Genomic DNA, 21,790 nt, shown 5'->3' with positions numbered 1-21,790 from the left:
GTGAGTGGGTTGTTTTGGCTGCGCTGAGGTGGGAGGGAGGGAGTTGTGGCATACGTGGAAGGAGTAGTGGGTGGGAAATTGTGGGTCTTGGGCTCGCTTATGCGGCGGTATTGCCGTGGGGGGATGGAGAGACGTGTGAGGCTAGATAGAATTGCTGGAACACGACAGTTTGGGTTGGTAAAAGATTGACGTTGGATATACTGTTAAATAAATTTTTTTAGAGTATGGCTTTTTTTCTACACAGATATTATGGAGTGCTTTTCGATAACCACTCCCAGTTGCTCCCACTAGTAAATGCACAGAGATCTGTACACTCACCATTAGTCTTCAATGGGATCGGGCATTAATTTGTTGCCGAAGTACATACACAGGCTATGGATACCGAATTGCTGCAATGTAACTGGAATTTGGGTATATGTACTCTGATCGCGCTACCGTCTTTCATCCTTTTTCCTGTCCCATTCCGGTGACACATGTGCCCCTTGCTATGCGGTATAAACATAATGGAAAAGTCGTGAATGACCATCCTGCGCTGATACTAGCCGTATACATGCCAGTAGATAGAGCTGGTTGAATTTACCCGCTCTTACGACCCCGCTTCATTTTCCCTTTGGATGGCGTCTTGGTGGTATTCTCTGTAATCTTGAAGTCATTGCTGCGGAGATCTAGGACACCCCTTAGGATGCTGTAGATGAGGATATCTTTGGTATAGCATGTTATGCCTTCCTTGGCCAGTTTCTGTGCATCCGCATCATCGTCGTTATTCGCAAGCACGATACTGTTCCCAGTCTTATCCATCTTCGTGCTTGTGACGGCCTTGGCGCCTGCAGCTTTGCAGACTTCCTCAATATCAGCAAAAGATTCAAATGTCGCTTTGAGACTCTTGGTGAAGTGTACGTTATAGCCCTCGAATAGAGTTTGTGGATGACCAAAGACGCCATCGAAGGTGAAGTTCCATTCATTTTCTTGTTTAGACACAGAGGGCTTGAAATCAGACAACGGGAGGAGATGTCCGGCCTTTGCAGAATCCAGAAGCCACTTGTCGGTGACGATGGGGATACCGCGAGCGATAGCGTATAATACTTTGGGTTTCTTCTGGAGACCACCTTGTCTCACGCTGCAAGGTGTTAGTTACAGGAATGTGGCTGCTACTCTCTTCGCAAACAAACTTACCATAGTACATCGAAGCCATCAGCTAAGTCTTCCACATACGCTCCGCCTTGTTTCCTCAAGAATTTTACGGCTTGATGGGACTTTGGAATGGCCGAATTGCTAAACGCCATGCGTGGTGCGACACCCTCGTAAGCTCCCGCCGGAATGGTCGTTGATCGTTGTGAACTCCGTTGTGAGCGCGTGGGCACCATATCCTCTGTCTCTGCAGCCGCTTTCTTGACCGACGATCTCTTGGACGGAAGAACATTGACATTGCTTAGGCGACTATCTTGAGTATCATCGTCACTTGTCTTTGCACGCTTATTAGGCCCTTTGAGTGCTTCATACTCCGACCCGGTATCCTCGTCAATAGCAGGGGTGCCACGCTTTCTGGCTGATCTCGGTGGAATCTTTACCTTGGGCGAGGGGTTTCTCCTATCATGGTGTGAAGGTGTCTCGGAAGTCTGGTTTCCTACCTCGATAGCAGCATGATTGGTTCGTGGGGAAGCATGCGCAACTTGTGGGACAGTTGGACCCTGAGTTGACGCTTCGTCATGCAATGGAGAGGTCGTATGTTCTACAGGTTCCGCCACTTGATGAGTGAAATCTGGTGGTTTAGTATCTGGATATGCTGATGCGCCATTGACTCGAGTTGCAGTTGGGGTTTCTTGAATCACAAGAGACGGCTGCTCTGGAGGTTTGGGAGTTGCTCGCGGATGTGTCTTGTTCTGCGGTTTCGTTGATGTAGCGATAGCGTGTTCGTCCAAATCCTCATCTTCGGTTTCCTCTTCAGGAGTCTTGGGGATACATTTGGCGTCGGGACCATTTTCCACCTGGACAAAGTCGGCAGCTGAGGAATCAACCTGTACTTCCGAGTTTGCCCATTTGCAAGTCAGATTGTATTGTGATGATGTAAACTTCAACACATCGCCATGGCGGAGAAAGATTGATTCTGTGCGGCCATCGACAGGTGGTTGCAACTCGTACTTGGCACTCGGTGGGCCACCAATGCCGGCGGGGGTTGCATCGGGTACGATGATCAAAGTCTCGGCGACAGCTTGAACCTTGACTCCGAATGATGCAGCAGCTATTGGCGTTAGAAGCTATGCACAAATAGTGTGTATGAGACCAACTAATGCGGCCAAGTTGGCGGTCCACATTTGGAACGGGATTGCGAACAACGCCGACATTTGTACTGTGTATACCCATGACGATATGAGCAACGCCCTCATCTGGCAGACTAAAGGCAGTGGAGCCGGACGTGGTGTCGGCGCTGGATGTGACCAAAGTCCACATGGTTGCGAGTCTTGACGCGTCGTGGCGAAAGCAACGCGCGATCACGTTGGTGGAGTTGAGCAATGTTCAAAGCGACTACCTACGGCCGGAACTAGCCATGGGCTGCACGGCAAGTGGGGCTTAGTTGATTGGTCTTCGGCAGGGTTAGCGCTGTATCCCGCACCTCCAACATCGGAGCCCTGTGACCTCGGTATTGGTCCTCACCAGGGGTAAATCGATGTGCATATGGCACCCATTGCTAAGTATGGATAGCCGCATCTTCATGTACTTCGGGCGCTAACCATACGACTGTAAGTACAGTAGATGAAATTGGGGGCCATGCGCCCGAGTCAAGCTGTCTCAGAGCCTTGACCGTGGAAGACGAAGAACAATACTAAGGAATCTGCGCTATTTCATCCCAACCTCACCACAGACGGTGAACAGCGCCTCGGATAGCTCCAAATAAAAACCTGAGTGACTCTGCGACTGGTTGCAAGACAGGAGAAGAAATACGATGCAGCATTGGTTGAGCGTCGCCGAGCTGGGGCTCGACGAGGTGAGTGATCCGACGCATGCAGGCAAAGGGCACAGAGAACAATAGCAAGGGCTTCAGTGGTCTCTAAAACCTCATCGCCGCCTGAAGATCGTCGTAGCTATAGTGGTCAGTCGAGATAGCGGACCAGTTCCACGCTTTCGCTGCAGCTGCCATTATCCGCTCGGGACCCGAAGCGCCTTCCCACTCACTTCATCAACGACAATGTCTAGGATCAATCTTGGATGCGATTTTCTAGCTATTATTCATTGCTGCCCTGTACGATATAATCTCTGTCAATGCTTTCTTTTGCTCTTTACTCGGCCTCTGTTCCTTCCTGCCGTTCTATACTAATCCAACTTTCTTCCACATTGCACCTGCCACCTTGTACCTGTCATTTTGTCCCAGCCAACTGGCACCTGCCATTTCCGAAGCCTCGACTCTTATCATCAACTAAACCTCCCCTCAACGGCTAGCGCATCTTCTTTATCTCGTTCCCGTGGCACAGCACATTGCCCCTCTTATCCCCGCAAACTTCCCAACCAACGCCACTCAGCAACACGCAACGCCATGGACGACACCATGCAGAGCGTTCAGGTCCCGTCAAACTTCGATCCATGGACCCAGCCCTTGAACTTCACCATGTCCGATGGCAACGGTGGATGGGTTCTGGTACAGAAGAGCTGGGAGGACCTTGACACTTGGCGCATCTACGACTTTCGTGTCGGCATCAGTTATGGAGTTGGATTCGGCGCATCTCTGATGCTTCTGTTGACTCTCCTCCTCTTGACCAAGGCTGAGAAGCGAAAGTCCTGGATCTTTCTGCTCAACGCCGCATGTCTGCTCACCAACGGCATACGCTGTCTGCTCTTTTGCACATGGATTACCGGAAACTTCAACAATCCCTATTCGGTCATGAGCCAGAGTTGGGATCACATCACCGGATACGACTTTGCTAGCTACATCACTATCAATATCTTCGGAATCCTGGTCACCGCTCTGATCTTCATCTCGCTCAGTCTTCAAGTATGGATCGTGTGCGTCACGACACCGCCACTGCATCGCAAGATCATCATGGCTGTGACTACCACCATGGCATGCGTCGCGTTCGGATTCAGAGCCGCTGCCGTGTACTACAACACCAAGTTGACATTGGCTTTCGAGGGTAATGATTCCGTTCAGAACCTGACATCGACCTCGTACGTCGTACAGGTCGTTGCCATCTGGCTCTTCAGCTGCGTCTTCACCTTCAAGCTGGGGCATGCCATCTTGCAGAGACGTAGGCTCAACATGCCACAGTTTGGACCGATGCAAATCGTCTTCATCATGGGTCTGCAGACTATGCTCGTTCCAGGTATGTATTCGTTGTCTACAGTCTTTGGCTTGACTAATATGTTCCCCAGCTATCTTCGCGAGTCTTCAGTTCACGAATGTTCTTCCTGAGATCGTCGCTCACGTCCTCACGGTTGTCTGCATCTTTCTCCCCCTCTCCGCCATGTGGGCAGGCGTGGTCAATGACCAGAATCTTGCATCGAGAGCACCAAACTCCCACCAGCAACTTCTCAATGCTGAGTGCTGCGATGCATCCAGGCTCACTACGCTGAGCAGCGGTTCCACTGCTTGCGATAAGGACAAGAGTCGTCAAATGAGTGTGTGATCTGAGGTGGAAACGATCTTCGTTCTATACATAGTTCCTGGCACGTTTTCTGATGCCTGCCATCCTTCCATGTATTATGCATTTCTTCTCGTCTCTTCCGTGAAGCCATGTATCTCAGAATCGGTCTTCGGGGAAGGTAGGCCTACGCAAATAGTTAGCATGTATTCTTCAAACTCATACATATCTTACTTATCTGGGTGTCTCATCGTGCCTCCTCCTCTTCTTCTCGGCAGATACCTCCGCGCACTCGCTCTCAGTCTGCTTGGTAATCTTCAAGTTCTCAATTTCTTGCTCCAGTCGCTTCATTTACGGTATTGATAACCTAGTGCATTTTTGCGAAGCGAGTATTACAGTCATTGCAAGTACGTATAAGATGGTGTCAGGGATATGGGTATCTTTTTTTTGGTTGTTAACGAAGAGGTATATGCACAACTAAGATACATGAGCTATGCGCCCACTTGGCAGACAGTGAATGTAGTTGCTAACTTGCGACCTGTCGAGAGGATCTAGCGAGGGTCGTCTATTACAGATTGATGAATCTTAGCATTGCAGTAGCCTTCTGAGCTTGTTGTAACATATCAGCTAGAAGTCTACCATAGTGCTTCTCACCAGTTAAATATCTACCGTCGCTAAGGCTCGGCTCTCCCCACGTCCACGAACAGTTTCGCGCCGAGTGGTTGCTTGATGTTCCACGCAGAAATTCTCGCTAAACCTCAGGATTGGCTACTCGGGTATGATTTGTAGTGGACGTCACTGCTCATGCAAGTCCATGTGCCTCAACGCGACTTTACGCCGACTCACCTTCACCTTCACTTCCACTTCGCAGCCCCAACGTCACACCCGGGGTATTGCCGGTGGCAATAATCACGTGGGCGCTAGATTAGCGCCGTGATTGGTAGGTCCCTATGGGTATATAACCCCTCGCTCGCTGCCACTCTGCTTTCTCTTTCCCACGGCACACCTTCAGGTCCAGAGCCCCCGGATAGTTATTGTCGGTAACATTATGGTTGGATTCCGTTACCGGGTCTCTGAGGTCACGTTTGTGATACCTATGCGGTCTGGATTTGATTGAACTCTTTGGAAGAATGAACGACTTGGCGCCCTCAGCAAACACTTACCTATTCCCACCTGGAAACTGCGCTCGCTCGCGGTTACCCGGGTATGGTTTGAGCGAGTTGAGGTATTGCTTCTTCAACAGAAGTCGCTGACTAGTTCACTTGGTGGATAGTGGGTAAGACGTTACTCACTCCTGCCTTGCTCTTCCGCCAGGATGCTGCGAGCAACGTTGGTGTCCTAGCCAGCTTGCTTGTCCTTCTCGACTCCACCGGTCCGCAGCTGCTTTACTAGCTTGCGCGCCACCGAGAAAGCATCCGACAGTGTCGTTGCGACCAGCAGATGTCGCCGGGCATTTCTTATTGCGGGAAATGTTCGTTTCATCGACCCTGGCCTCCCACTGCGCACATAGGTCTCTGGGGGTGGTCAACGGATGGTTCGCCATCTTGCGACCCTTGCTGGGTACGACCGCGTATGGATAAGGGGCTCGAACGGGAACTGCAGTCAGTGACACCACTCTCGCTAGAGCCTGCGAGTAACATGAGCAACTCTCGCGCTCATATGTTAGGGAGTGTATACCCGTATCTTATACAATAGGCTGTATCGGCAGCTGGTCTATCTTTTTCATTGACTCGATGGCCTTGGTCATTGGTTGAGGAAGAAGTGCATAGTTCATATCCAAGCCATGTCTACCCACTTCCTGCCCTACCCCGAACATGCCAGAGCCGCAGCCACGATCACGCTCATCTTGCATATCATCTTTTCGACTGTAGCAGTGACAGCACAAGAAGGCGGCATTCAATATGCTACCACACCATCACCACTCTCATCAAAAGAGCAAGTTACCATCTCCACCTTTGTCGCTCTCTTACTACACATCATGCGTCCATAAGTACGTCTATACCCACTACCACATTCTCTCGCAGCACTCCATACAGCGATCCGCTTCTTTTCTTCGTTGCCACCACCAGCATCATCGTCATCGTCATCGCGCTCACCACAATCATCAACATCACTCATGTATCGCTCCCATCCTACTTCTCCTATCATGGAGATCGCGGGACGTGCTTGCACTGCACCATCCTGTCTTCTGCTACACCTACTAGGTACACGCACACCACACACAAGTCACGCTGCGATGCGCAGGGAGGGTATGTACATGTCGGGACAGGACGGGGCAGGATATGACATACTACAAGATGCGCAGGGTAGCAAGGCATAGTGGTGATAGTAAAGATAGAAAGGCCGGCGAGATTAGTACATGGGCAGAGAAGAAACAGGCCGGTTAGCGTTTAAAAGTATGCGAGATGGTGATAGAAAGAGTAAGATGAGGCGGGTGGTTGGTGTAGGAGCAATCCTTTGGTTCCAAGGGGGGCAGAAAAAAGGTAGTATTTAAGAGGTAGAGTAGTTGTGAAGGTGGCAGATGGATTGAACGATGTATGCATTGTTTGAAAACACAAAGCTGCAAAACTACCACTCCCCAGTCTCGTGCTTTTCCCGGAAAGCCGTGTATAGAGAGTAGGCCCTATTTCCATGTACCCAGCATGCATCTACACCACAAACCAAAGTCCAAGCCCAAGTCCAGGCCAAAGCCATCTCCCTAAGCCCTACCCACCTTGAAACTCAATATCTGTTCCATTCGTTAGCATCACAATTCGATCATCTAACCCCATCGGATATACCACTCACATCATTCTTCCCTACAGCAACAACATCATCCTCCGCTACCCTCCTCCCACCCTCCGTCTCCACATACGCCATCGGCGCATCACCCATGACCTTTCTATAAACATCGCCCACCGTACTCCCCTTCTTTACCAGCACGCAATCGCGAAACACGGCCGTCGAACTTGCCGAACCACTCGTATACGCGTGGATATTCCTAACGGGGAAAACGGGTACCAGACCAAGTAGCTCCGCCGCCCGTGACAGCACTTGAACAACGCCAGTGCTACCAAAGCGATACAGAACCATATCTTTAAGATTCTCAATCCGCGTCTTGAGTTTCTCGTCTAGTTCCTTTAGGCCGCCACCGTCGGGGTCGCCTTGCTCGATGAGGTCTTCGCGCGTGTCTACGAATTCGCTGCCTTCGGTGTATTTGACGAAGCCCTGCTTGGCTAGTTTGCGGAGAAAAACTTCGGATATAGCGCTGCAGAGGACTATGCTTTTGGGATCCTGCATCTTTGCAATTTTCGCAATGTTCTTGTCTGCGTCTGGATGGTCGATTTTGTTGAGTGCGATGACGGTTGGGAACTTTTCGTCGGTGAAGGCGTTGACGACGCGCTCGATGGTTTCGTCGGACCAGTCTTGCAAGGGCTCTTTGAGGGCGAGGCGGTCCAGACAGCGTGCGACGACGCTGGACGTGGAGCCGTAACCGGAGAATTGGTTCTGGAGGGTTTCTACTGCTGTCGCTTTGACTGCGACATGTCGTCTCTTGATACTACCCCATTTCTCCATCAAATTGCCTTGTATCCACCTCACGATTTCGCTCCTCAGCCATACAATATCTTGGCTTGGATCATACCCTCTTGTCGCCTTGCCCTCTGCGTCCGTAGTCCCGCTCACGTCCACCACATGTACCAGCGCGTCCGCATGTCGCAAATCGTCCAGAAACCTATTACCTAACCCCTTGCCCATATGTGCGCCAGGAACAAGACCGGCAACATCGAGTAGTTCTATGGGCACCGATCGCCGTCCCTCGACACAGGAACCGTAGTTGGGCTTGCAGCGGTCGGCGAGGTTGAGGCGCGCGCAGGGACACGTAATTTGAAGGTACCCGATAGCGCGTTGGGGGTCGATTGTGGTAAATCTGCCGTTATCGCATCAGACGACCCTAGTCTGCGAGCGTGAATCGAAGCCGTGGGGTCGAAGGAGGGCATGCGACAGGCTATGTTCCCGGTGGATTGTGATGGACAAGGGAGGACTTACGGAAAGTTACCTACTTCTGATCAGCCTACATAGCTTCCCAAACTGTTGCGCGTTTACGGACCGACTTTAGAGGTAGCATCTGTTAAACTGTCGTGGTATCCATCTTAGAAGGGCCCTTTGAAGGAGGGGCGGGGGAGGGGGCATTACGCACCTGTTCAAAGTCGTCGATTTTCCAGACGAAGGCTTGCCCACGAGGCCGATGAGAGGATCGCGCGGCATTTTAGTAAAGATCAAAGAAAGAGAGACTGGGTATCAAAGAAGGACAGTGTCAACTCGAGGCAGCCGTGCGAAAGTTGATGCCGGCATCGTCAATTTCGCGCTTCTTATCGATAAGCGCGCTGACATCACAAATTCTACTCTTTCACGAGTAGGCGTATATGTATCTCCTGTAGAAACAGAAATCGGCAACATGAAAGTAGATTGCCACCGATATCCTCAAACTCCAGCTGATACTCAGGCCTAAACTGGTCATACAAATTCCAGCTTCAGTCCAATCGTTACTCACCACTATAGTGGCGCTGAAGCTAGACAAAGACAAAAGCAATTATTCAATATTCATGGCTTCGTGAATGCTCCCCAAAGGAGCGGCAAAGTACATAAAGGTCATCTAAGCGTGGGAGCATCGCGTCATACATGCAGTAGAGAGAGTGTGTGAAGAAACTTGCCAACACAAGTAAAGGATCAAACCACCCAACATCCATCACATTAAAGGAACCTGGACGCGAACAGCTATCCTGCTACAACGCCCGAGAATGCTAGTCATGTCGAAAAGCCCACAAACCTTCATCTTATCCAAAATCTCATAAATACACCAGTGAAAATATGCTCAAGTAGAGACTTTTTTCGGGGTATAAACGTAGCTGAACGAAGAAACATAAACATTCCAAACCACATCTGCTGCACCTGCCCAGAACAGCACCAACCCCGACAGTAGGTGAAGACACCTGTAGTATGTACTTGAAAGCCTCAGCAATTGCGGAGATAGTCGTTGATCTATAGTGGGTATATCTCCGGTTTCCCAAGGTTAAGAACGCGATTTCTGCAACACTGTTAGCAACTACCGACTAGAACTAGTACAGGTCCTCTCGACTTACAAGACTGGCAATCGCTGCAGCCGAAGCAAGGTCTGGCTTGCCCGACACACTGCGTTGTGCTACTCGCGGTAAGCCACTCCCACCTGCGGTATTGAGCGGCGCCCCGTTCGCAGCACGCTTAGTGCCGACCAAGTTTCCCTGGACGTTGGAATGTCGTCGTTGCGGAGCGCTGCCCTTTGAAGGGGAGTTGCTAGTTGCCACTTCCCGCTGTCCGCTGGCAGCGGTTGCATTTCTGAAGCTAGTTGCCGGAGGCTCGGGAAGCGGTCGAACGCGGGGTTGTGACGTTGGCGCAGCGGGTACGCGCTTCGCAGGTGACGAGACACCTGTGGAACCATTGAATGTCCGTCGTGGCTGGCTGGTTTTGCGAACCCCAGTAATGAACTCATGTTGCATAGCCTCATCGGGCTTCATTCTCCGTTCGGGATCCCACCGCAAACATCTCGCAACGAAATCAAGGAAGGCTTCGTCGTCACACTTCAGAGCTTGCTGAAGTGTCTTCGAACTAGGCCTGCGTCTGCGGCCCTTGGAGGAAACGGTGACTCTAGGCTTGCCAAGTGAATCAAAGAAAAGCTTCTTCCTGCTACTCTTCTCAATCAAGTGCTTCTCGGGGGGACCGAAGATTTCCATGATACATGCAAGCTGTTCTTGCTCGTTCTCTCCAGGGAAAATAGGATAGCCAGTGAGAAGTTCCGCAAGGATGCAGCCTAAGCTCCACATGTCAATCGGCAAACCATAGCTCATGCCCAAAATAACTTCAGGGGATCGATAAAATCGCGACTGAATGTAAGTGTAAACCTTCTCCGTCTCAAAGCAGCTGGATCCAAAATCAATGACTTTGATCTCCGAGTGTAGAGGGTGAGCCAATAGGATGTTCTCGGGTTTCAAGTCGCAATGAATAACCTTTTGAGCCTTGAGAAGAACGAGCGAAGCGAGCATTTGCTTGCAGAAACGGCGGATCAGGCGTACCGAGAAGCCCTTGAACTCGTGCGCTTTGATAAACTCGTACAAGTTCATACCAAGAAGTTCGGTGGAGATGCAGAGGTGGCCTCTAAAGTAAAAGCTTTGGGTAAAGTTGATCATGCTGTGCTTGTTATCGGGGTCCTGGAAACATGTTAGCAATCATATAGGCCTCTGAACATTGCCCACTTACCCATTCGCGTAGCTTCTGGAGAATATTGACTTCGACCAGAGCTTGCTGATGGAACCTCTTCTTGTTACGGATAATCTTGATCGCTTCAAGCCCTCCCGTCTTGTGATCAATACAACGAACGACCTGTCCGAAACTACCCTTGCCCAAAACATCAACAACTTCGTATCTGTAGGCTAGATGGTCTCCCAAGACAATGTTGTAATCACCGCGTTCGTCGTCGTAGCCAAAGTTGGCTGTTTGGGCATTGAGATCGCCAACGTGCTTCTTCGCATTCTTTGTCCCGCAGAAGTAGACTTCCTTGTAGTCGATGATTTCGCCTCTCTCGAAGATGTTCAGATTAGCCATGCGCATAGCATCACTTGGACTGACGCGCTCCTTGGCCGTTGCGCGTTTGCGAAGCTCGTCCACATCGCGTGCTGCATGCTCAAAGTCCTTTCGCTTCGATGCAAGCTTCTTCATCTCTTCGTCTGCCAGCATATCGTCTCGATCGAGATTGGGGTCCAGGTTGCGAGATTTTAGCATGTTTGACGAGCTCTTCGTGCCCAACATCCGCTGCATCGGTGTCAAAATAGAGGAAGATTTTTGAGTTTGCTGATTGTTGGCTTGGTCCACGTGTCCTGACACAACTCGCATTCCCGCATTTCCAGTCGGCTTGCGGGCACTGTTCTTTTCCACTTCTGTGTCACTTGCGACTGCTGATGTCGAGGCTTTGCGACGCCCAAAATCAAGAGATGGCCGCGTACGACTTGTAGCAGGACTGGGGGTTGAATCGATGGCACCGCTCCAAGTTGCAGATGCAGGCAACCGTGGTGGTAGCATCCCACTTTGTTTGTTTTGCTGTTGTTGCTGCGGCTGCTGCTGCGGCTGCTGTTGTTGTGATCTTGCCTCCTCAGCCTTTGGACCTGGCTTCCGTACTTGGGCAGTTTGCGCTGGGTGCGATGCTGCTTTCGACGATGCTCGTCTCCAGCCACTCAAGCTGAGTTTGCGTCGCAGAGACGAACCAGACGATGGTGTTTCCGGTTCTTGTTCTGTAGAGGTAGAAGTCTGCGCCGAATCCGAAGTGAGCGTCTTCTGTAATGGCCGCGGGCCAGCAACCATGCTTTGCATCTCCACATCCTTAAGAGAAGACTTGTACTCGCCGCTGGGTCTTGATTGCAAACGAGCAAACTCTCCGCTTCCTTTAGGTAATGAATTCGATGAGAATGGTGTGGTGGCTTGTCGCGTGGGGTTCAAGGTTGGAATTGGAAGATTGCCGATGTTCGGGTGTGCGTCGAGCGAAGAGTCTGTTTGACGAAGATTGAATGCGGAACTACTGCTACGTAAGTGTTTGTGGTATTCATCATGGCTGGTATGCCGTGAAAAGAAATTCGCCTTTGACGCTGTCATGGGCGTGCTCGGTGTCTTGTTGAGAGCGCGCTTTGGTGGCGGAGTGACAGCGCCCTCCTCTAGCTCACCAGACGGTGTTGGGAAAGACGACATCCTGTTGTTGAACGGTGTGCCAAGTGGCAGCAAGTTGAGGGGTGGCAGTCTGATGGGCTGCAGGTTCTTTTTGCTGGATTGTTGTACTGTAGGAGTTCTCTCCTGTTCTGGACCATTCCCGACTGTCAAGCCTCGCCTGTGCCTAATTGACCCAGAGCTCCTGTTCGAGAAACTGCCGTCCGAAGTCTCGTTCTGTCTCGGGTCGGGTTTTTGTGCCTCTGGTGTTGCCATGGACTCTTGAGGTGCCGGCTGGGGTGTGCTCATCTTCGACGGGGCTGTGGTAAACGTGAAACTGCCACGCTCTGGCTCCTTGGGGGACTCGTACGCCTTCGGGATGGCCGGCACAGGAGGCACTTCTTCCTGCTCCCCGCCGGCCGAGCTTTGCACATTTCGCGGCTTGGGTGCGGGTAGTCGTGAGCCCGAGGGCGCGGGATTGACACGCAGAGGTATTGAGGACGGACCCACTTTCAGCGAGTTCAAGCTTGAATTTGACGAAAGCGAGACTCCTGATGCATACGATTTGCGCTTCTGCTCCGGGGTTGCACGCGCCGACGAGGGTGTCATGTTGCCGCCATGTACCATGGCCGGGGACTGGCTGAATGCACGCTCGTCAAATGCGGCGTCGGCTTGGGGCGTGGGGGGCCCGACAGGACCGCCGGAGGGAGGATGATTAGGGTTGATGGATAGTCTTCGCAGCCTTCGGGCGTCGGTGGGGCTGATGGTTCTTGCACCCAGGCCAGAGATGTGGGGTGCAGCCGATTGTCGCTTGTTGGCCGAAGAAGGGGTATATGAGGGCTGGGCGCCAGGAGACCTACCCGGCGAACGGGCGTTGTTGGGCATGGGATTTAGATCAGGGGCATTCGACGAGACAGTTAGGTGGCCCGACTGATGGCGTGATGGGGGCTGTAGCGATTTTGCTTTGGCGTTTCGAGTTGCGGTAGGGAGCTTGGGTACTCCGGTGGTGGTGCTGCTGAGGTTTGCAGAGAGAGTCTCGCGGCGGCCGCCCTTGGTGAAGGAAGGTGCGCGGGTTAGGCGGGGCATGGTGTTGTCGTTGGCCATGTCTCGCTCGAAGCTATTCGTTGGCAGCATTCCAGGGCCAACGCTCTTGCGAGGTGGCCGCGCCGCTGGATTTGGCGGTGCCTGGGCAGGAAATTGACTCTGGCGGCGTGTCCGGATGGCCATGTTGGAAGGCGGCGGCAGCATCGAAGACGTGTCGGATCCAGACGCGGTTGATCCACCGCTGACCTTTCTCGCGGTCGACTGGCTGAAGCGGCGGGCGAAGGAGCTGGTGCGTGTCGGGTACGGGTCAACGGGGTTGCTTGTGAAGGGCTGCATCTGCACTTGGCCGTTACCGGCAGCCACGTTGGAGGTGAAGGTCCCGGGCACGGGAAAGTCGCTCAAAGCAGGCTCATAGGCCAGGCTGTTAGCAAAGTCGTCAAAGTTGACCGACGGCAGGAAGTCGTACGAGCCGAAGCTCTCGCTCAGCTCTTCTTCTTTGGTCGACTCGAGCTGGCCGTGAGCGTGGCCCTGCTGCTGCTGGTGTTGATGATGAAGCTGCTGCTGATGCTGATGCTCCTGCTTGGAGAAGCTGAAGCGTGGATTCGAGGGGGCCAGGCGCGTGGTCGTCTCATTTGCGGGCGTGGGCAGGAAGGAGCGGCCCTCGACCGAAGCCAAGCTAGCACCGCTCGTCATTCTAGATGGATTCACGTGTCAGCTCCAGTCTACTGTACATACAACGCGACAAGATGGCTCTCGCTCTCTCGAGCTTGAGAGTCAGTTCACCGCCCAGTCATGTCAATCACTACCTACCTCTGCTTGGAGAAGTCCTGTCGCGGCTCGCGGGGGCCCAGCGGCACCTTTGCCCTCCCGCGTCCCGCCGCGTTGTGGTTGATTGGGGGCAGCGGCCGACCTGCCGTTATGGCATTTGAGACACTCGTCTTGCGCAGGCGGTTGCCCTGCTCGCCCGTCTTCTGGAACTTGCGGACTCGGTCTTCTGCAAGAGGCGCCATTAGCATCACCGTGGCATCGCGTGGCCAGCTGGCAGGCTGCTTTTTCGTACCTGAAGAGCCACTAGAGTCTTCTGAGACGGTGGACCCTGACCGTTCGGGCACGTTTGTGGGTGTCATGGCTCGTATTGACGTTCGCGGTTGCGTTGACATGGTCAGCACACACTCTGTGCGGCGTCAACACCACCAACACGGACTCTGCTGCGCACGGCGAGCAAGCCCTGGTTGTTTCTTCCTCCTTCAAGAACGCTGGGACTGTCTCCAAGCGTCGCGCTTGGGCTCCGATGGCACTATGCCGACATATCTGTCAAAGGGCCCGGCAGCAGCGGTGAGAGACGATCGGCGGTCCGGTAATGAGGTGAGCGAGCGAATATCCGAAGTTTCCAAGGGTGAAGGTGTTCAGCGCAGAAAAAGCACCGCGCTGTATGGCAGCAAAGGGGCGAGGGGGTCGCAGCGGCGATAGCAGACGTTGGTCAAAGTCACATTGAGCGTCGGCACCTCGCAAAAGCCACACTAGGCACTAGGGTTGTCTAGTTGACGGGGCCCCTGTTCATATCTCTGCCCTTTGGCATTGGCACTGAATAAGATGGCATCCAAATCAAAACAACCAAACTCTCCTGGGAAACCGACGCATGGTCCATCTCAAACCACATCAGGCCTACTTGCAGGGCTACAGGGCCCGTTGTCCCGCCCATGCCTCTGCCACGCTCTAGTGACGGGTGGCTGTACACACGGAGCAGTGCAACCATCAGCTGCCAACTACCTGCACGCACATGGCACGGCTCTCAGCATGTGCATAATCGAACCCTGACTGAACCCTCCCTTGTGCATTGCATGCTATCAACACCTTCAGAGCCCGGGTCCCATAGTACTGCGAAACATGACAGCGGGAATGCCGCATCGACTCCACACGAGTCGTCTGGTCACCGATCTGGATCCGTAATCGGAGTCATGGTAAGCTGCTGAGATCCAGATCCAGATCAACCGCGCGGCACTACCTACAGCTACCAAGCTCCCGTGAATTGGGCGTCCCTGATCATCCGCGTTATTGCGCACCACCACCACCGAGCACGGACCCTGTGGGGAAACTCCCGGAACGAGCAACGTGCCACAGCGCAAGCCACGGGCAGAAGCATGTGCGTCATCCGCGCCCACGGCTGCTGCACCAAACGTCGACATCGAACTCTGGTCTTCTGCATGCAGCTTTCAAGGGCGGGCATCGAGAACTGCATGCGAAGGAGCTTTACATACCGGTTGCCAGCTGCCTAGTACCAAACTTGGAAGGAAGTCGCCACCCAGTCACATGTCACGCACCTCCCTCCGGCACCTTGAGCTCGTTGTGATATTTCTCCACGTACCATACACTGCCAACCTAGGCTAGCCCAGAGTACGGGACTGTATAGCAAACTGCACGTCACTGTCGTCATCGTAGCATCGTCACAGGGAAGGAAGGCCAGCATCAACCTCCGACCATGGCTGGCGACAACTCAGAATCATTCGCAAACCGCGATGCACCCATTCCAGTAGTACAAGTGCAGCACGCGTCAAACGATGGCACCCCCACCGAGACGAAGGGCAAGTCGCGTCGCTTGTCCGCAAGCAAACTCAAGCACAAGCTGGAGCACCTGGGGGAGAACATCAAAGGCGACTCTAGCAACAGGATGGGTGATAAGATGATGAACATGTAGGTACTCCGTTTGTAGAAATGTCTGTCAGAGAAGATAATCACCTCACCGGTCTCTTTATTATCAACCGCACGGGACCCGAGCAAGGAAGTCGACATAACAGGGCTGATTCTCCTAGGCTACTTGCACAAGTCCTCCCCTCTGAAGACCTGTCGGACAACTCGTCCCCAGGCACACCTACTCCCAGCGGAACCACTCCTCACATCAAGGACCGGCGCTCCCGAGCCTATGTCGAGCGCCCCAGCTTCAGCATACCCACAATGTCCTCCAACTTTCGTCGCTTCAACTCCCGTATTGGTGTAGCCTTCATCTTCCAGAACAGACTTATCCGCCTCTTCACGTGGGCACAACCTACGCAAACCCTTTCGTTCCTCTTTGTTTGGACATTCATATGCATCAATCCGTATCTGCTACCTGTGCTGCCACTAGCTAGCGGCATGTTTTTCGTCATGGTGCCCTCTTATCTTACCAGACACCCTGAACCTGTAGGCAATCCAATGGAAGTGGACGCCGATCTATGGAGGGGAAGTCTAAGCGGACCACCACTGGCAGATGCGAAGACGATCAAGCCCGCGCCCGAGTTCAGCAAAGACTTCTTCCGCAATATGCGTGACTTGCAGAATTGCATGGAAGACTTTAGCCGCGGCCATGACGCAGTTTTGAGCTTCATTACGCCTCTCACAAACTTCAGCAACGAGAACCTCTCTTCGATGCTTTATCTAATCCTGCTTGTCGTCTCCGTATTGCTGTTCATCACCGCACACCTTCTTCCCTGGCGAGCTATCATACTCGTGCTCGGATACATCATGACTGCGCTCGGCCATCCAGCGATTCAAGAACTTATTGCGACACCCGAGACTGAAAAGTTCCTTACCGAAGCAGAACAGCAAAGCCGAACCTTTCTCCTTACCATCTCACGTGCGGACATCGAACTCGAAACCTCTCAAGAAACCCGAGAAGTTGAAATCTTTGAACTGCAGTATCGTGCGTTGCACGATCAAGATGGCGAGTATGAAGGCTTTATATTTTCCCCCTCGCCCTACTCGCCACTTTCACCTAGTCGTATATCCGGCGATCGACCCCGCGGTACGCCCTTCTTCGAGGATGTTCTCCCGCCACGGGGTTGGCGCTGGAGTGACAAAAAGTGGACGCTAGATTTACTATCCCGCGAATGGGTCGAAGACCGCTGTGTTACGGGTGTGGAGGTAGAAGTCGAAGGCGAGAGATGGGTTACAGATTTGCATTATGAAGTCCTTGAGACTGCGGACGAGAAAGCCAAGTTGAAGAAAAGGGGTTCCTCCAAAGGCGGCAGTAAGGACATTGGGGATCAGGAAAGAGAAGTTCTCAGACGGGCTTGGGAAGATAGCAAGCCAAGTCGCAAGGGAGAATGGAGAAGGAGGAGGTGGGTCCGGGGCGTTGAACGCATGCCTTGGAGAGATGGTCAGTCGTAGTGAGATGGATAGATGTTGCAAAAGATTGACGACTGCACATGTAAATACCGCAAAATGTCTAGGATGTGATGTATCCTGTTACGCTTGCTGTGCCCATCTCCATGTGCGCTATCTGCATGCCTACGTGGATGCGGATTGCCCACACGGTATGCAGCCTACGCCGCAGCTAGGTGACATGTATGTACCTACTATTGCCTCAACACACTGCAATCGCACCCAGCATGGCATTAAAACACCATATGACCTATTTTGGATGTGGCCACATAGTTTTCTCCGGTGAACATGCGGTCCCTGATCGGCAGTCTAGCTTCCTGCCACTGCAGTAGCGCAGCTAGGGAGGCGCATAGGGTGAGCCATGCGGGGCAGGATTGCAGAACGCATCTTCGTCGTCGAATTCGGCACTTTTGTCGTGACTTCATCAAACGAGGCGAGAAGAGGTCGTCAGAAGAAGTCCATTTTGTGTCGCTGTCCTCATTTGCGGGTTTAACCGTATCCTTGCTTGGCCAACGGCGAAACACCGATTTCGGCTTCGAGCCGTTCTGCAGGGCTCTCTGCTTCTAGCGTGGGAAGGGGGTTAGCGCCTAGTAGCCCGTCGGCCAGGCGCGCTACCTCCGCCATAGTAGAATCATCGATCCCATGAGTGAATTGATTGCTAATGTGACCCATGGTAACGCCCACGAACTCGGTGGAGCGGAGACTTCGGAGCAAAGATTTCACATACGCACTCACTGAGCACTGCGCGTTTCGGCCTCCTTCCTTCCCACCACCTCCACGGCTCGCAAGCGCGGCCGACAGGACTATATAGACTCGTGCTTGTTCTCACGCCACTCGTTGACTGTCTTGCTACTTTTCGTGTTCCAGTTGCGACTAGCTGAGTCAACTGCCTCTTAGGCTGCTTCCAGCATCTCCGCAAGGATTACTCTTTTCCTAGGTTGACACCTCAGAACCACAGTCTAGGTCCCACACCCGAAACCACCACCGACTAGGCTAGATTTCCTTTCGCCCACACGCAACCACATACATAACTAGTCGTCTCTCCCAACCATTCTCAAGTCTGGTTCCTGCCAAACTTTGATTCCATCTGGGGTAACAGCTCGGTGGCAACTTCCTCTAGTCTTGTCCTTTGTCAACGTGCGCCCAACCTCCGACTCCGACTTCTCACGCGACACTTCCCTAGCGTACCACCAACCTGACCATTTACCGGCTACTTGGACATCTCGGGCCATTTATTTTCCTATAGGCGCATTCTCTCTGTCTCTCACCTTGAAATATACCCCCAATTTCTTCGCCACTCCACCACCACAATGCTTCCTACTCTCCCCCAACTGAGCGACTACGATGTGTCGGCCAAGAATGGCTTCCTGCCTGACGAAGTACCTCTCGATATCCTGCCAGACCGATACTACCAGCCATGGGAAACTATTGTTAGCAATTTCCAAAACTTGATACTTGCCAAGCGACTGCGCCGGATGGTTGACACACTGCCTGTGCTGGACACCGACCTTCTCCTCACAGAAGCCGAATGGCGACGAGCTTACTCGATCCTGGGCTTCATTGCACACGCATACATTTGGGGAGGTGACAGGCCCGCCGATGTAAGCCTAGAGTACCCACATGTCCCAAAGCGATGCATAGCTAACCACTCCATGCAGATTGTCCCACCGTCCATCTCAATTCCATTTCTCGAGACATGCAAGCATCTCGAGCTCCCGCCTGTCGCTACGTTTGCTGCGGTATGCTTGTGGAACTGGCGACCCCTTTTCCAGGGGGAGCCTACGGACACTCTGGGCAACCTTGCGACACAGATGACATTTACTGGTTCCATGGACGAGTCATGGTTCTATTTGGTGTCTGTAGCAATTGAGGCACGAGCCGGACCAGTCATTCCGATGATGATCGAAGCGATTGCGGCTGCTCGTCGAAACGATAGCAACATGGTCGTGCAGTGCCTGCGATCATTCGCGGAGCGATTAGATGAGATAGGCACCCTCCTAGAGCGCATGTACGAGAGCTGCGATCCACACGTGTTCTATCACCGTATCCGCCCTTTTCTTGCTGGAAGTAAGAACATGGCCGACGCTGGTCTTCCAAACGGAGTCATGTTTGACGACGGCACTGGCCAACAGCCCTACGTGCAGTTCAGTGGTGGCAGTAACGCACAGAGCTCCATCATCCAATTCTTTGACGTCGTCCTGGGAGTTGAGCATCGACCTACCGGTGAGAAGCGAACAGATGTGGAGAATCCGGCACTGTCTGGGCCGTCTCACGGATTTATCCAGGACATGCGCAATTACATGCCGGGACCTCACCGTAGATTCCTCGAACACATGGAGAGCATCGCCAATATCCGGGAGTACGTTACGTCAAACCGGAACAACCGCGCTCTGACTACGGCCTACGATGCATGCCTAGCCATGCTGCGTACTCTTCGCGACAAGCACATTCAGCTTGTCTCGCGCTACATCATCATCAAGTCGCGAGAGACACGATCCAATTCAAGTTCATTGTCGTCCAAGCAAGCCTCCACTCAGCGCGTCAACCTTGCCAATACAATGGCTCGCTCTGGTAGCAAGAAGCTTCGTGGTACAGGTGGCACGGCTTTAATTCCTTTTCTCAAGCAGGCTCGCGATGAGACTGGTGAGCCTGCCATCGATGCCTGGGCGAAGCGCCTGCTCAACAACGGACCTGCAGAGTTTGGCGCATTCCTAGGCGTCGACGATGGAGTCGCAAGACCCGGCAAAGTCTCAGCTGGTTTCAACGGCGGAGTTGAGATTGTCGGGCTTGCCGGTACCTGGAGTGTCGACGATAGCGAGGGAGGTATCTGTCACTGGTGATTTGTATGACATGGTGTTTGAAGAATGCATTCTACTCTGGCGTTTTGAGACCTTGGGAATTGGCGAACATACCCCTACTGCAGCTGAGCTGTGAAGAATACCACTAGCCCTTTAGGCTCGGTGATACGGATCGATTCAAGGCATCGACATCTTTCTCCTAAAAGATTATAGAAAATTTCATGGAGACATTGCATCATTGTACATGTGCTGTCGCAAATGCCCGTTGATCTGCATGCAACCCACCCGCATACCTTGAAGACCCTGCTGGAAGTTTCACATGCGGCCGCGAGCCCCATGGAACAAATCCAGACTTTTCCTTTCTTCATCACGGTGCCACGGTAACTTCTCACATGCCTGACGCCACCGCGTCAGATCTTCGTGCGGCTGCCTTGCTGCAGGGCAAACATGGTGGGTTGCGTCGCGTCGCGGGGTGCTGTGACGTCATATTCCAGATGCAGGTCTGTGCAATACGTACTCTTCAATGAACAACAGGGGATATAAATATAAAGCGCCGCTACAGCTGCATATATCAGTATCACTTTGAAATCGCCTACTACACTTACACATCTACAAAGCCTACATTCGCATACTCCTACACTTTAAAGACAACACTTTGCCAAACCGCAACCATGTCCAACGACCCAACTTCCACTCCTCAGTCCTACCTAGACCAGGCCAAGGGCGCCGTACAAAGCGCACTTGGTTCCATCACCGGCAGCACCGCCGACAAGGTACGTTTCTCTCCCATTTCCCCACATGAGCAGAAGACACAGAGCCTCCCCTAACACTCTCCAGGCCCAAGGCGAAAACCGCAAGGAAACCGCCGCCGCCGAACATGACCTCTCCCACTCCGCTGCCAAAGCCGGTCCCTTCTCCGTGACCCCCTCAGGCGGTGTCGCAAAAGACGACCCAGACCGCAGCGCGGGCTCCTGGAACCAAAACGTCGGTGCTGCCAAAGAAGCCGTCGGCGGTTTCGTCGGCGCAGAGGGCCTCAAGCAAGAAGGTATCCAGCAGAACAAGGAGGGTAAGGGCCAGGAGGCTGCAGGCCAGGTGAATGATCTAGGCAAAGGTGTTGCGGATCGTGTGGGAGGTACGATTGGGGGTGCTGTTGCGGGTCTGACGGGAAATGCGGCGCAGAAGGCGGAGGCGGAGAAGCAGCATGATGAGGGCAAGGCGAGGCAGAGGGGGGTGGAGGTTGATTTGCAGAAGCAAGCTGAGGCGGACAGGACTTAGGGGGCTTCTTGGACTTGAGTGTCTTGGGCACGAGGAGGGTGGTGATGATTGATCAGTGTGGATGATACCTTGGAATGATATACCCTGTTTTCTTCTTCTAAGAAGTATCTTTCCGCCTGTATTTTGTGCAGTAGAGCTTACTACATGTGTTTTGGACTCATTCTGCCGTTGTATTTGTGGTTGTCTATAGGGCAGATATGGTTTCGTCAATACATGCTTATGTTGTACTCATCGGCGTAGCCCGCAATCTGCACTCGGACA

General features: G+C 52.8%; 10 protein-coding genes across 10 annotated transcripts; 5 read left to right on the top strand and 5 right to left on the bottom strand.

Annotated features, from left to right (window-relative positions):
• Positions 1-576: 576 nt before the first annotated feature.
• PtrM4_085810 (BRCT domain containing protein) lies at positions 577-2,448 on the bottom strand (the record flags this gene model as incomplete). The annotated part of the gene is made up of 3 exons (XM_066106691.1): positions 577-1,117; positions 1,174-2,239; positions 2,286-2,448. The coding sequence occupies 3 exons, from the start codon at positions 2,446-2,448 to the stop codon at positions 577-579; spliced, it is 1,770 nt and encodes a 589-aa protein (XP_065963629.1).
• Positions 2,449-3,529: 1,081 nt separating this feature from the next.
• Positions 3,530-4,616, top strand: PtrM4_085800 (pheromone receptor PREB; the record flags this gene model as incomplete). Its single annotated transcript, XM_001940151.1, has 2 exons — positions 3,530-4,313; positions 4,363-4,616. 2 exons carry the CDS (start codon positions 3,530-3,532, stop codon positions 4,614-4,616), a joined length of 1,038 nt encoding a protein of 345 aa, XP_001940186.1.
• Positions 4,617-5,730: 1,114 nt separating this feature from the next.
• PtrM4_085790 (uncharacterized protein) lies at positions 5,731-6,114 on the bottom strand (the record flags this gene model as incomplete). The annotated part of the gene is made up of 2 exons (XM_066106690.1): positions 5,731-5,824; positions 5,864-6,114. 2 exons carry the CDS (start codon positions 6,112-6,114, stop codon positions 5,731-5,733), a joined length of 345 nt encoding a protein of 114 aa, XP_065963628.1.
• A 1,155-nt stretch (positions 6,115-7,269) lies between these two features.
• On the bottom strand, positions 7,270-8,816 carry PtrM4_085780 (uncharacterized protein; the record flags this gene model as incomplete). Its single annotated transcript, XM_066106689.1, has 5 exons — positions 7,270-7,299; positions 7,359-8,478; positions 8,598-8,607; positions 8,659-8,684; positions 8,749-8,816. The coding sequence occupies 5 exons, from the start codon at positions 8,814-8,816 to the stop codon at positions 7,270-7,272; spliced, it is 1,254 nt and encodes a 417-aa protein (XP_065963627.1).
• Positions 8,817-9,621: 805 nt separating this feature from the next.
• PtrM4_085770 (uncharacterized protein) lies at positions 9,622-11,363 on the bottom strand (the record flags this gene model as incomplete). The annotated part of the gene is made up of 3 exons (XM_001940153.1): positions 9,622-9,636; positions 9,692-10,792; positions 10,842-11,363. The coding sequence occupies 3 exons, from the start codon at positions 11,361-11,363 to the stop codon at positions 9,622-9,624; spliced, it is 1,638 nt and encodes a 545-aa protein (XP_001940188.1).
• Positions 11,364-12,654: 1,291 nt separating this feature from the next.
• Positions 12,655-12,990, top strand: PtrM4_085760 (uncharacterized protein; the record flags this gene model as incomplete). Its single annotated transcript, XM_066106688.1, has 1 exon — positions 12,655-12,990. One exon carries the CDS (start codon positions 12,655-12,657, stop codon positions 12,988-12,990), a length of 336 nt encoding a protein of 111 aa, XP_065963626.1.
• Positions 12,991-14,125: 1,135 nt separating this feature from the next.
• PtrM4_085750 (uncharacterized protein) lies at positions 14,126-14,446 on the bottom strand (the record flags this gene model as incomplete). The annotated part of the gene is made up of 1 exon (XM_066106687.1): positions 14,126-14,446. The coding sequence occupies one exon, from the start codon at positions 14,444-14,446 to the stop codon at positions 14,126-14,128; it is 321 nt and encodes a 106-aa protein (XP_065963625.1).
• A 1,352-nt stretch (positions 14,447-15,798) lies between these two features.
• PtrM4_085740 (Pex24p domain containing protein) lies at positions 15,799-17,462 on the top strand (the record flags this gene model as incomplete). Its single annotated transcript, XM_066106686.1, has 2 exons — positions 15,799-16,010; positions 16,130-17,462. 2 exons carry the CDS (start codon positions 15,799-15,801, stop codon positions 17,460-17,462), a joined length of 1,545 nt encoding a protein of 514 aa, XP_065963624.1.
• Positions 17,463-18,766: 1,304 nt separating this feature from the next.
• Positions 18,767-20,296, top strand: PtrM4_085730 (indoleamine 2,3-dioxygenase family protein; the record flags this gene model as incomplete). Its single annotated transcript, XM_001940156.2, has 2 exons — positions 18,767-19,057; positions 19,115-20,296. 2 exons carry the CDS (start codon positions 18,767-18,769, stop codon positions 20,294-20,296), a joined length of 1,473 nt encoding a protein of 490 aa, XP_001940191.1.
• A 629-nt stretch (positions 20,297-20,925) lies between these two features.
• PtrM4_085720 (CsbD multi-domain protein) lies at positions 20,926-21,529 on the top strand (the record flags this gene model as incomplete). The annotated part of the gene is made up of 2 exons (XM_001940157.1): positions 20,926-21,027; positions 21,092-21,529. 2 exons carry the CDS (start codon positions 20,926-20,928, stop codon positions 21,527-21,529), a joined length of 540 nt encoding a protein of 179 aa, XP_001940192.1.
• Positions 21,530-21,790: the final 261 nt, after the last annotated feature.

This window comes from Pyrenophora tritici-repentis, chromosome 3 (assembly GCF_003171515.1).
Source record: "Pyrenophora tritici-repentis strain M4 chromosome 3, whole genome shotgun sequence".
Classification (NCBI taxonomy): domain Eukaryota; kingdom Fungi; phylum Ascomycota; class Dothideomycetes; order Pleosporales; family Pleosporaceae; genus Pyrenophora; species Pyrenophora tritici-repentis.
The sequence above is the reverse complement of the archived record's forward strand: the minus strand, read 5'-3'. Positions and strand labels throughout refer to the sequence as shown.